Source organism: Pelodiscus sinensis, chromosome 12 (genome assembly GCF_049634645.1).
Source record: "Pelodiscus sinensis isolate JC-2024 chromosome 12, ASM4963464v1, whole genome shotgun sequence".
In the NCBI taxonomy this organism is placed as follows: domain Eukaryota; kingdom Metazoa; phylum Chordata; order Testudines; family Trionychidae; genus Pelodiscus; species Pelodiscus sinensis.
In genome coordinates, this window is record NC_134722.1 from 1,629,384 (window position 1) to 1,642,981 (window position 13,598).

Sequence of the window (13,598 nt, forward strand, 5' to 3'; positions counted from 1 at the left end):
GGGGGGGCCGTGGGGAGGCGGCGCAGGGCCCGGGGGAGCCTCGAGCCGCGTTACGGGCCCGGCCCAGGACACACGCGGGGGGGGGGGGAGATGCCGAGCCCCCCCCCGACCCCTCTGCATTTACCGGCGACGGCTTCGCCTCCACTTCCGGCTCCGGCATTCGCGATCACGTGACGCCGGCTCGCCACCTGACTCGCGGCCCGGAAGCGCGTCACGGGGGGGAGGGGGAACTCCCGGCGTGCCCCGCGACCGCCGCATACTGCCGCTCCCAGAATGCATCGCGAGCTCGCCCCGGGCTGTGCGTGCGCCAAGATGGCGGCGGTGGAGCACGTCGTGGCGGACGCGGGGGCCTTTCTGCGCGGGGCGCCGCTGCAGGTAGAGCGGGGGGGGGCGGGGACCCTGCGGCAGGGAGTTCCGCGGGCCCCGGCCCTCGGGCAGCCCCAGGGCGGGGGGGGCCCCCCGCCCTCACCAGCGGCGCCCGGAGAAAGGGGGGGTCCTGCAACTGGCTGCGGCACCCCCCGACCCTGAGTCACGTCGCTCGCGAGGGGCGGAGCTGGGGGGGCGCAGCCGCAGACCTGCCAGGCGTCATGTGACTGCCCCCCCCCCGCCAGTCGCCCGAGCCCTCAGGGACTCTTCGCCCGTGGCTGCTCCCCCCCCCCCCCCCCACGAACCGACACGCGAAGGGCCCTTCTCTCTCCTCCCAGGGCAGCTGCTTCGGGGGGCCTTGGCCGGGAAAGGGCCTCTCCCCCCCCCCCCCGTCACCTTTTGTCCACGTGTTGGTTGAAAAATCAAAGAATTTGAATAGTTCCTCAGTAATTCAGGCGGGTTGAGGGCCGAGTGCCCTTTGCAAAAGCCCTGCTGGCCCTTCCCAACAAATCCTGTTCCGCGAGGGGTCTGAGCATTTTGGTTTTTTTTTTATTATAGTTTCAACCAGTTCGCCTGGTGCGGAAGTCAGAGTTAGCGACCAGCGATTGCCGGGATTTCCTGTGGCGCCTTCTTTTAAAATGGGCATCATGATAATTGTTCTCTAGTGACCTGTTCCAGAAGCTGATTTGAGCAGTAGGTTACATGCCATAGAAAATAGCTTTGTAATTGCATATTTTAGAGAAATGTTCATATTTCATACTATCTGGCCCTAGTTACTGCTGAATTTATCTCAGAACTTCTTTTCTATCAGCACGTCAATCTGGAACAATTCCTCTGACTTATCACCTACAAATAATAGCTCAAGTGTGAGAATCTGCCTCATGTTCTCTGCAGCAAAGGCTGATGCAAATAATTCATTTAGCTTCTCCAGAACGGCCTTATCTTGCCTAAGTCATCCAGTGACCCCACTAATAACTGTAGAGCAGGGAAGCCAGGTTTTTGTCTGCCCTGGGAGCCCCTTTCCCAGCTGGATGGTGGGAGGGTGTTGTTATGAGTGCTCTTGTCTCAGTGTCTGGCTCCACGGTGATGGGCGTTGTGTATGGAGCTGCTTTTGGATCACACCAGGCTGGCTACGGAACTGGGCATCCCCAGGTCCTTTCTGGTCTTGGTCATTTGTCTTTTAGTTCCCAGTAGCAGAAATTCTTGTGTTTCTCATACACCAGGACTTCGGCAGAAACGTTTACACAATTAAGGAGGTGGTGAGTGAAATCCGGGACAAGGAGACCAGGAGGCGACTGGCCGTGCTGCCCTATGAGCTTCACTTCAAACAGCCCTTCCCTGAGTATGTTAAACTAGGTAAGTGAGCTGGCCTCATGGGCACCTGGCAGAGCACTACGGCAGCTGCCCACAGCCAACTCCAGTGGCCTTCCTGCCAGGGCCGGTACTCGCACGGCTTTACTCACAACAGCTGTGCTCGTTGTAGTTTGTCTACTCTGGATTCTATGAAGCACAGGTCAAGGTGAAAGTCCCATTCCTTTATTTAGCTCCTGCTCCTGCGAGAGAAACAAACCATTGTGTCGGCTTGACAAAGCCCTGGCTGGGTTGATTTAGTTGGGATTGGTCCTGCCTAGAGCAGGGGGCTGGACTTGATGACCTTCTGAGGTCTCTTCCAGCTCTATGGTTCTATGATTGTAAGTATCAAACGTGCTCTCACCATTAGTGCTATGAATTTGCTCCCTAGCTTAGCGCAATAGTTTTTACTTTGGCTTCTAATCAGGTTTGCTTCCTAGTTCTTGGGACATAGGACAAGGCTGTGATTTCTGGGGGGAAAGTTCACGGAGAGGAGGATAGCGTTCAAGTAAAACTGTTTTTGGGGAATGAATCTTTGATCTGCTTATCCCATTGCTACTAAAACCTACCTCTTAACCTTACTGTCATTAGTCAAGAGAAAGTGACACTACCTCTGGATTCTGCGCTCTTTAAGAGAGCAGCACCCCTCCCCCCCCTTTACGTACAGCTAGCCATGGACCAGAAGAAAAGACCTGAGGAAGAGATTTAAAGAGAAAATGCCCTTAGGAATTGAGGGTTTGGGGAAGAATTCTCAATAGACGGGAGTGTTCAAAGAAAAGAACAGCCTATTTAGGTACCCCGAGTCCCCCCGCTGTATTCATATATTTCTAGGAGGCCTCCCTAAGAGCCGTGTGTCTGCGAACCGTCGGACTCAGGCAGGACTCCCCCCTGTGACCACACACTCACTTTGTTACAGTGACAGAATTCTCAAAAAAGACAGGCGACTACCCCAGCCTGTCAGCCACAGATCTCCAGGTGCTAGCCCTGACCTACCAGCTGGAGGCAGAGACCGTTGGAGTGGCTCATCTGAAGACAGAACCAGAAAAAAAGGTAAACTCCCTTGAGTGACGCATCCAGGCTTCTGCCATGGTGCTGGGTGGATGAATGGGCGGGTCACACGTTTCGTGGGGAGGTACAATGCTGGGGGGGAGGAGCTTAATTCCAATTCTTGGTGTAAAATTTGGGCTGAATCTATTTTTGTGACTTGGTGCCATGTCACATGACCCTTTGTCTGGTCTCCAAAAAGCACTTCTGGGTAGCCGAGAAATTTGAAAAACAAATAATTGAAAAGAAGCATCTGGCTGCAATAAAGAATGTAGGTAAAACATTAGCTCTGAAACACTTGCGTTAAAAGAATTGTACAGCTGCACGGCCGTAGTCACCTCGCCCCGTTCCCCCCTCAAAATAAATCCAGTCTCTCTAAAATGCACAGCACAGAAAGTACAATACTGCGTGATGCGTGTAAACAGCTGTCAGTCAATACACTAGGTAAATGTGTGTGACTGCAAGGTAGGGTCTGTCACTTCTTACGAACACCTCATGGGTGAAATCTGCAACATAAAAGGGTTCTAAAGCCCCACGTTTGGCCCAGCGCAGATTCTTTAGTGCAGGTGCTGCAGAACCCCGCTGTAAGGCTGCGTTCCCAGCCAGCGGGTCACGCCCCTCTGCCTCCAACACTCAGCAATAGTGCTGAGGGGGGAAGGATGTTAGGGGCAGAGCTGTGACCTTGCAAGGACTCTGAGCAGCATTGCCACCTGCTGGGCAGCCTCCCTGGCTGCCCTAACTCTGGTGGCCCTGTGGGATTTGATTTCTGCTGGGAACCGCTCCATCCCCAGAGCCGGGGAGGCATAAAGGCAGCGCAAGCCCCATGCACTCCCCTCACCTGGATGTGGCCCAGCTTAGGAAACCAGTTCCCCCGCAAAGTAAGCATGTAGGGTGAGATCCTGGGGACTGAACCATGCTTGGGGGGCCTGTTTTAGCCATGAGTTGAAGTGTAATCATCCGCCAGCTGTTCAGCATCTTCCACTCGGTTTGGAAAGCCAGTCCAGTCAACTCAGCTCCATGGCTGGAGGGGTTCTGGAGAGATGCCCCAGGCCGTCCCGGTGTTCTGGCCTGGGAACTAGCCCAGGCCGGTCCGGGTCTGGAGTTCTGCTTTGCCTGCTAACCCCATTGCTGCTCTTAATCCCCCGCAGGTTCAGCTGAGCTCCACCATCCGGCATCCAGAGGCGCCTGTGAATATCGCTGGGTTCCACCTGCCATCCAAGGTACCTGTTTGCATGCGCCGGGATAACCCTCTGGGGGTCCTCCAGGGGAAGGTGCTAGCAGGGGGAAAAGAGCCTTCCACGCCCACAAAGGCTCATTTCCGGTGAGGTTGCCTGAGAGCGTTGTATCCCGGGAAACTGAGGCAGGGGGTGTTTCATCACAGGCAGTGTCAGGACAGGAGTGGAGCTCGCAGAACCTGGCCCTGCGAACGGTTACAGGGTTGCCTGTGCTGGCCTCCTCCCTTCATGCTCTCGCTTCTCTTCCAGGGCCTCCCGGCTCCTTGGGAGTGTCCCATCGTTCTGCACGTTAATCCTCTGTCCCCACTGCCTGTCTAGGATCAAGCAGTCAGGCCTGGGCACCAAGGAGGCAGCGGCAGCCCCAGGCTCTGGGGATGTCCCAGCAGTCTAGTAACTTTGTTGTATTTATTCTCCCCCAGTCCCAGCGCCTGGAGGCGGATGCGTGCGTGTCCACCTCGGCAAGCCGCCCGCGGGCAGCAGAGGACAGCCCCGAGTTCGGGGCCTTCCTGTACTGGAGGAACCCTCTGCCCAGCATCGAAGAGGACCTGCAGGAGCTTCTGGTGAGAGGCAGTCGGGGCTCTTGAATTCCCTTGTCTTTCCCCAGCTCGTTTCAGCTGGATTCTCTCCCTGGCTCGCGGATGTTCGGTTGGCGCCCCCTCCTCGGGCGGCACTCCCCTCTCCTGCCTGCGTGCTGCATGGGACGCCTCTGACAGCATCTCTCGCCCTGCAGAAAGCTCACACCGTTTCCCTGAGCCCCGAGGTCCCAGCGACATTGCCGCCTGGGATGGATCAGGAGAGCGCTGGGGAGGAGGGAAGTGACGGGGACAGCGACGACGGAGAAGGCTGGATAACGCCCGACAACATCAAACGGATCCAGCAGGGGATGGGGCATTGCGATGCTCCTGCCAACGTGCAGGTCGGCTGCGTGACCACAGACTTTGCCATGCAGGTAAGGAAGGGCTGGGGGACTGTAGTTCTGCCCTAGAGGGACGGGGGCCAAAGCACAGGGCAGGACATCATTGAGCACGTCCACACCAGCCAAGTCTCCCAGACGCGATCGCAGCATGAGAAGCAAAGCGCCTTGGTCTGAAACTGGCTCAAAGAGAGACCAGGCAGGAACCAAGGGGCAGTTGTTAACCTGGCGTCCCCAGCACGTAGAGGAACGGCAGAGGGGTGTGCACCAGCGGCCCTGTACGACAGAAAAGGGGCGAACCGAGGGGCTCGCCTCCCTGCAGGTGGCGTTTCTGTCTGCCCTGGAGAAGAGATGGGCCCCACCAAGCTAGGTCAATGGAGTCAGTAGCTGGTGTTGGGGCATAAACTGACCTAACGAATAGGGTTAGGAAGAGCCTCCCCCTCCCTGCCGCGGGCAGCGTATTGCACGCGTGCCCACCACCGCGAGTCTTGCTGCACTAGGCACTGGCCTCAGAGGTTGCTGGCCGAGGTGGGCCCTGGTCGGACCCCGTGAGCCATTCAGTCCACAGGGGTAACGACTCCAAGGTGGCAGTCGGTGCCTATGGCCGTCCTGGAGAGCAGTAACGTCTCTCCCTGCTTTGGCCGCACAGCTCCTCTTGCAACTGGCTTTAGGCCGTCCCCGCAGCTGGTTCCATGTCAGGCCCACGATCCACACCTGGGTTTGCTACAGTTCTGGCGACTTGCCTTGTTGTTTGGTGCGTCTGCAGGTTCCTCCTTCACACTTTTCTCCGTGCTTGTTCCTTCTTGCAGAACGTTCTGCTCCAGCTGGGTCTCCACGTGCTGGCAACGAACGGCATGCTGATCCAGCAGGCCAGAAGCTACATCTTACGCTGTCATGGCTGCTTCAAGTACGTGTCACGAGCATGGGGCAGGGAGCTGCCTGGGAGCTGATGCTTAGTAGGGATGTAAAATCCAGATTCATTGGTTAACCATTAGGTTAACTGGTTAACCAACTAAGTGGGATCTCAGCTGGAGCAGCCTGCAAGTTCCCTCTCCCAGCTGGGACTGCCACTTGCCGCAGGCCAGAGCTGCTCCCAGGCATCTGGTAAGGGTGATGTTAACCAGTTACCCAGTCACATCCCTAGTGCTGAGCCAGCTGAATGGGGCAATAGGAAGGTTAAACGATTCAGCTGCGTGTAGAGAGCTTGCCAGGAGAACTCAGCCCAGGTGTCACCAAAGGGGGGTATTTTGGTGGCTAAACGCCTGTCGTGAATTAAGTGGGGACTGAACAGACTCATTCAGCTTGCAGCCTAAGCAATGAAAAGCAGGTGCACGAAGCCAGCGCATCACCTAGCTCCAGGGACTTTCCTCCTTCTGGATCCTGTGCTCAGAGCCTTGCTCCACCCTCAGTGGGGTCGGGACTTGGAGCCCATCTGGGCTGGGTGCTCGACTCCTGCAAGGGGGCGCCCCACGCTGTGATACTGGAACCTTGACCCACTTCTGTTTTCTAGGACGACGTCCGACATGACTAGGGTCTTCTGTCCGCACTGTGGCAACAAGACGCTGAAAAAGGTGGCCGTGAGCCTGGGCGCTGACGGCACCCTCCACATGCACTTCTCCCGCAACCCCAAGGTGCTGAACACACGCGGGCTCCGGGTGAGTAGGTCGTCCGTCGCGCAGAGGCACAGCACTCTTGGGACGCGCTTTTCACCTCCCTTTTGGGGATCCCAATTGGAGCTTGATTTCAGGTAGTTTGTTGAGTAGATACATTTATTAACTGCTGCCCGCTAGGCCGTCTGCATTTACAGACACTTTCTGGCTTGCGTTTAGACTCTGTAGATTTGTAGATTTGCCTGAAAAGGGGGCACACTAGCTTTTACCAGAGTTCTGATTACTTGTGATGTAAGTCCTGCTCCCACAACAGCAACCTGAGAGAGAAAACGCAACCTGGTGTGGCTCTTGAAGCCCTCATAGGATTTTAATTTACAGTTTTTACCCTTTACACTATACTTTGCATGTCATGGGAAAATGCACCTTCCTTGTACTTTGCTGTAACGTTACTTTAGTCGTATTAATTTATAGAGGGTGTAACTTTTTATGTTCATGAAGTTTTCCTGGACTTTTATTAAAGTGATGCTCTGATTACCTAGAGCCATCTTAAGGCTCGGGGGGCCTACCATTGCCTTTTCTCCTTCATTATTTTACTATAGCTCTTATTGACTGTAGTTACCAAAACCAAGAAATCCAGAATCTTTTCCCATTGAATCTCTCCCCATTTTCCCGGCTCTGGCTGCCTCTTGTACCAGCCACAGCTTGGTCTCTAAAAAGATATTGAACTTTATAAAGTACTGAGGTATCTTAAGGGTTAAATGCTAAATACCAAAAGCAAAGCAACACTAGTTACCTGTGTCTGGCAAAAAGTGTTTTGTCAGTTTTACAACTTTTAATGAAATGGCCTTATTAAAAACCAAACCAGTCACTTTGAGCCTACAAAGCAGGGTTTTTCACAAACCTATAAAACAGGAGTCCTGGACCCTAAAACCTCACCTATTTACACTGTATATATACACGGACACACGTGTGCATACATTCTCTTAAGATTTCTTGCACAGTTTCTACGTAGCTGTACAAAGATTACATTCCCTTTTATTCATTTGGGGTAGTTAAGTTCCAATAGAAACCCCTTACCTTCTTTTAGCAAATTTGATTAAAGTGTCCATAATCAAATTACCAGATTTTTGGGGGGGAGGTGGTGGGGGGAGTTAGATTATTTACAGATGTGTTTTTGGAAAAGGGCCCATTTTTCCTTTAGATTGGCTGCAAAGAAACCAAGAATTCTTTTCTTTTTTAACATTTTTACAACAATTTTAAATGCTCGATTCCCTCCAGACTCTGCAGGATTGACTTCATTCTTTTCCCTTAAAGCCCTTGCTTTTCTCCCAAAATACAAACTTCATCAGTTCAGATATTACCATTCCAAGGAGCTGAATTTCCAGTGCTTGTACTTGTGGCTTCTCCTTACTCCTGCCACAGTGCCCTCAATCTCTCTCTTGCTTGCTTATTCTGGGCCTGATCCCGTTTTCCTTGCAGGCCTGCCCCTTTCCGTGGACTCTGTTCCACTGCCAAGTTAGCAAGGAAGGAGAACTCCCCAACTAACCCCCACACCTCCTGGTCCTTTTCTTAAACACTTCCAAATGTCTCTGTTCAGCCGCTTCCATCTAGTTTGCCCAAATAACTGTTGGGACTTAGCAATATTTCTTCCTATTGTCCATTCTCCTAAAGACCCTGCCTAGCAGGGTACAGAGAAGAAGCTTAGCTTGTTTCTGTGAGCTCGGGCCCGCTACACCCGAGGAAATAACCATGTCACACAATTCCCCCAGCACGTGGTGTGGAGAGGAATGCTAAACCTTTCTCCCTTGCTCAGCCCTGCTGTGACTGAGGGTATGTGAACCTTGGACAATACCCCCCCCCACACACACACACACACCCCGAGCAAAGGTGGTGGAAGCAAAGAAATCTAATCCCCCTCCCTGTTTCCTGGTAGCTCTGCGACCAGGGGTGCACACACCTGAATGATCGATCAGTTTTTACATAGTCCAGCTGTCAGTTATCATATTTCAAGGCCTTAAGCAAAATTATCGATCACCACAGTGAATACCTTCCCCCGCTACCATTTCTCCAGAAAAACGTTACTCTTAAAAGAAGCACCCTGGATCTTTTCTAGGGGAAAAGGCAATGCGCTGCGTTGCTTGAGAATACAAAGGGAAGAGAGCATATGCATTCACACGCACGGCTCAAGTCAGTCTTACTGGCCAGGCAGAACTGACCGAGTGAGGAGTCGGGTTCTTGTTGATGGCGATTCATGTCAGTTTCCATTGGAGTCTGTGGGCTTTGCGGTGTCATGCTGCAGTCCTCCGTCATTAGGAGGTGTTAGTCTATGTTGTGGTGTCCAGAGTTACCCTTGATGGCGAGTGTCAGGCTGCCCAGCGGGGTGTCTCCTTCTCGGGTAGGCTCTGCCTGTCTCCAGGGTCCGTCAATGCTGCCAGTTCCATTCAGCCTCAGACACAATGGCTGTTTCCTGGTTCTTCTAGATTCCCACTTCTTGACCACGTGGGCGCATGTGAGGGCTGTCCCACTCACGCCACACAACTGGGCAGAGTCTCAGACACGATTAATAGGCGCTAGCAGACACAACTTACTTTGCAATGCAGACATGAGGTGCAGCTTGATCTGTAAAGCCAACAGGGAGCAGTAACGTTACCCAATCGTGAGAGACGGGGAAACAGCAGCCGAAGGTACGAGCAGGTCGTTGTACGGCACACTGATAGGCTTGTACCCGGTACTAAATTACACTTGGGCTACACGCTGCCTGCTCTGCTGTCGCGCCAGCCTAGTGCCGCCAGCACAGGGCCTGTCTGGTTAATGGCTCAGGGCCCCCAGCTCAGAGGCCTGCTGGGGATGGTTTTGCTGGTGCTCTGCTTTGTTGACAGGGAAGGAGTTTCTCAGATTAAACCAGCAGGGATCACTGTGATCATCTGGCTTGGCCCTCTGCGTAACGGAGCCTGTAGGGCAGTGGTCCCCTACCTTTTGGGGCTGCCCGTGTGCTGCGTGCCCAGGGCAGGGGCCGTCCATGCGCCCAGGGCCGGCAACACGCATGTGCCGGGGGCAGGGGCCCAGATCATGCGGTGGGCACCACGTTGGGGACCACTGCCGTAGGGTTTTCCTGAACTAATTCCCGCCCAGTCACAGTGGTGGAATTAGAGCTCGTCTTTCAGAAAAACAGCTGGGCTGGCTAGGAACGCTGCCCGTGCTGGATAATCCACGGGTGCTATTGCAGTGACTGGTTACCCTCACTTAGTTCTGGCCCGCGTTTGTCTAGCTTCACCTTCCAGCCATTGTCTGGTAGCCAGAGCCCCAGCTGCGGTTTTGGTGCTGTAGGTAGGTGCCTAGATGCATCCGGGCTGCATGAGGCTAGTTGGGGAGGAGTTCCTGGGCAGAACCAGCCTCTGTCTGGGGCTTTGCAAGGGTCTCTGCTCCGTAACACCTCTTCCTTTCTCTCTCAGTACTCCCTGCCCACTCCCCAAGGGGGGAAACACGCCAGCAACCCCCACTTGTCCGAGGACCAGCACTTCCCTCAGCAGCGGCTTTCCCGGAAGGCAAGGCAGAAAACCAACGTCTTTGACCCGGATTACATCGCAGGGGTTTCTCCCTTCGCGGAAAACGACATCTATAGCCGGGCGGCTCACCTGCAGATCCGGGACGCAGCGCTGGGGGCAGGCCGGCGGCGCATGAACCCCAACGCTGCGACCAAGAAGTTTGTGAAGAAGCGATGAAGGGAGGGGCCCTGCTGTGAGCTGGCTGCCTCCGAGGGAAGCCGTTGCCTCAGGACAATAAGCAGTGTCATGTGGTCGTGTCTGATCCCGGGAGGAGGGTGAGAATTGTCGCAGGGCGTCCCAGTGTTGTTCCAAAGCTTCCTGCGCTGCCTGGCTTGGGGGGGCTGTTGGCTCAGCTGGCTGGCTAAGGAGCCCAGCAATGCCTGCGGGCAGCCTGGGAGGTGCACGTTGTCCTTGTGGACTCCCCACTGGCCCTGAGGCTCCAGCCCGCTGGTCGGGGAGCGCAGGGCCCTGGACGCGCTGCAGGAGGCGGCCACGTGCTGTTCACTGCTCCTGCCCCGCGGGGAGCAGCAGCAAAGGCGCCGTTAGCGATGACGGCTTCTCTGGGTGCTGCCGCCCCACCCCCCACTTCTGTCTAACTGCAACTACAACGGCTCTTAGGGCAGTTTGTGGTGCATGTGGCCCTGGGCCTCGGGTAGCCCGTGGCCACCGCCCCTCGGGCCATGCCCTGGCAGAGAGAGGAGCAGAGTTTGCACCATCTCCTGGGGCCTGACAGCGCCGCAGCAGCCTGACTCCAGCGCCCGGGTGGAGTCTGTTCCTTCATGTTTTGACTTGGCTAACAAACCCCTCAAGGTGAATGCTCAGCAATTGGGCCCTGTTAACGCTGCAGGAGCAGACAGCTGCCCCCGCGCCAGAACCTGGGTTAGAAGCCATCCGCTCCGTCCCCCAACAGCTGCCTGTGAGTTAGGCGGCAGAGGGAAGGCAGGCGGCTCCTGTTTCTGCTGCAGGGGACCGGCGTGAGCAGTCTGGGAACACTGGCAATAGACCCGGACTGTTTGTGTAACTCCCAGGGGAGTAGCCCCAAAAGCCCCTGCCCCAATGAGAAACCTGCGGGTGCTGCTCTAGTGTCAGCTCTCCTCGCCCCCATTCTGTTTGCCACCCAGCTGTTCTCAGGCTGCTGGTAGCCCCTGCGTTGCCTGGCAGGTTCACACACGGCGTCGTCCAGTCCCTGCCTCACCTGAAGCATCCCCCTGTGGCCACGCAGGGTCTTTCCCTGGGTGGCTGTCCCCGCCCGGCGACACACACAGACGGACGTGCTCCCGGCGGCCGGCAGCTCTGCTGTAACAGCACTAACTGGGAGCAAACACACGGACGGGTATTAACAGCTCCAGTGTGAGCAGGGATAAGAGCAGCACCAGGCATAGACACACACAAAGCTGTAACAGCCAGGCTGAGCGCTTGACAAACGTGCCCTGCAGTGCTGTTAGCCAGCCCCTGCATGACCCCACCTTCCTTCTTGTGACCCCAGACCCCGTTACTTCTAGGGGCAGGACTAAAACGGCTCCTCGGTCCTTCCTCAGAGACCCCCTAGGTCCTGTGAAGTGGGAACAGCTGAATAGACAGAGTAGGTCTGGCAGAAACGCCTGTTATCAGCTGTGCCTTGGGGCATTATTTGAAACACGGCTCGTGGCTGCATGACCAGCGTGTCCCCAGGGTCCATGTCAGACCTTACAGGACGCGATGGCTGAGTCCCAGGAGCTGGGGTGCAAGGTGTAGCACGTCCAGCAGGCCCGACGGGAGTAGCTCCTGTAGAACAGCGAGGGGGGGGCCCTGAGGGTCACCAAGACCTCTCCATGCCCTTAGGCCGGCGAAGTAGCTGCCAGCCTAGGCAGCAGCAGGAAATCCTCGGGTGCCTGGCTCCACGTGCTCCCAGGGCTGTGGCCTGTTTCTGGGAGCTCGCTGCTGCCTGAGATCAGGCCCCCTGGAGGTGGCCTGCAAGCCAGCCCAGAAGCACCTTAGGCTGTGTGGCAGGACAGGCCTCCCTTAGCTGGAGAACACTCCCCTGCCCCGTATTTCTGCAGGGAGGGGGATGGTTTCCAGTTAGAGGGCTGCTGGGCAGCTGTTTGCCTCCGTGGCTTCAGCTGACGCTGATGGAATTCCCTGCAAGGAACTCAGTGAGCGTGGCCTCCCACCCATCAGAGGGGCGGCGCTCGCGGCTCTGCTGCCAGTAGAAGCCTGGGGAGGAGGAAGCCAGCAAATACCACCTTGAGCGAAGGGGCTTGTGCTGCGCTGGAATCTCAGCCAGAGGCTCCGGTGCCCCGTCGGTATTTTAGATCCGAAGGAGCGGTCGCTTCAGTGGGGCTGCTGCCTGCTGGGAAGGCGCAGCCCGGAGAGGAACAGGAGGAGCCGCTGTACTGTCTTCCCTCACAGCCCGGGGCGGGGCTCCTAAGGGCTCCCCCCCCCGTTCAGACGCAGCCAGAGGCGCTTTGCCAAACCGCTCAGGGAAAGGCAGCGCAGGAGTCGCTAGGGCTCCAGAGGCAGGGAAGCTGCGTTGAGGCCAGAACCCGGCCCCCCCACGGCCCGTCAGCTCACCAGGGCAGCTGTCTGCAAGCAAACCCCGTGTGCCGCTAGCTAACTGCCCGGCTGCACGTGCCCGCAGACCAGGCCCCACGGCCCTGGTCAGCCGGGAGCAAGGACGCAAGGGTTTGGAGGTCGCGGAGGCCTAGCTCTCCCTGCTCGACAGGGCCAGTGCAGAAGCTCTGCTCCAGGGGTCAGCAAAGATGGTTTCCAGTGGCACGCGCAATGAACAGCCTCCCCACAACGGGGCGCCCGTGCTGGCAATTCAGCATCACGCGCCCTGCAAGCTTGGAACCAGCACCGGCTTCCTGCCAGCAGGGCGAGGCTCTGGTCCAGACGTGGCTTGCAGAGAAGCATGCGCTCTGCTCCTCCCCACAGCAGCATGTCTGCTGCCTTAGCCACCTTCCCTCCCCCCATACTCCGGGGAGGCCTCCTGCCTGAGAGCCCAGGGCTGGGGCCCAAGCAGGATGCTCAGTGGGGAGAGCCCCAGGCAGGCGGGTACGCTGGGGCACGCTGCTTCTGAAAGGCGGCCGGCCCCTGCTCTAATCTGGTCGCATGGCCGGGTGGCCGTTGTTAGAATAGAAGGGCTCTACCTGGAACGAGCTCTAGGCTGAGGAATTATCTGTAAGCCGGCCCTAGCTCAGTTTCCCTGCCCTGTGTTTTCTTTGTGAGCTGCTTTGTCTCCTTTGCTGCTTCTTTGACCACTTAAAATAAACTTAAAGCTCTAAACGTGTTTCGAGGCTTTTTGGCCACATCAGGCTCCCGCCCACTGATGCCATCTTTAATGGCCACGTTGGATGGCTCCCCTGCCCAGGGCAGGGCAGGGAGCCAGGAGGGGAGGGCTGTTTTTGGAGCGCGGGGGTGGCTTGGAGTCACGGTGGGGGAGAGCCTCATGCATCTCGTGAGCTGTGGCTTGGCCATGGCTGTGCGAGACCTTTTTAGCCTGGGTGCAGCCCTTCGCTCCCCGCTCCAGGCCTGGCTCTTTTCCTGAGTGGTTTTA

General features: G+C 56.4%; 2 protein-coding genes across 2 annotated transcripts in view; one reads left to right on the top strand and one right to left on the bottom strand.

The window, feature by feature from the left end:
* WWP2 (WW domain containing E3 ubiquitin protein ligase 2) overlaps window positions 1–252 on the bottom strand; it is a 76,371-nt gene extending 76,119 nt beyond the window's left edge. The window contains exon 1 of the mRNA XM_075939767.1: window positions 125–252. Within this exon, the coding sequence (XP_075795882.1) occupies window positions 125–160 (36 nt within the window). The 5' untranslated portion in view covers window positions 161–252. The remainder of the gene's footprint in view (window positions 1–124) is intronic.
* Window positions 232–13,327, top strand: NOB1 (NIN1 (RPN12) binding protein 1 homolog). Its single transcript, XM_075939768.1, has 9 exons — window positions 232–375; window positions 1,590–1,722; window positions 2,633–2,766; window positions 3,909–3,980; window positions 4,415–4,555; window positions 4,726–4,944; window positions 5,718–5,815; window positions 6,419–6,563; window positions 9,971–13,327. The coding sequence occupies exons 1-9, from the start codon at window positions 274–276 to the stop codon at window positions 10,238–10,240; spliced, it is 1,314 nt and encodes a 437-aa protein (XP_075795883.1). The 5' UTR covers window positions 232–273; the 3' UTR covers window positions 10,241–13,327.
* Window positions 13,328–13,598: the final 271 nt, after the last annotated feature.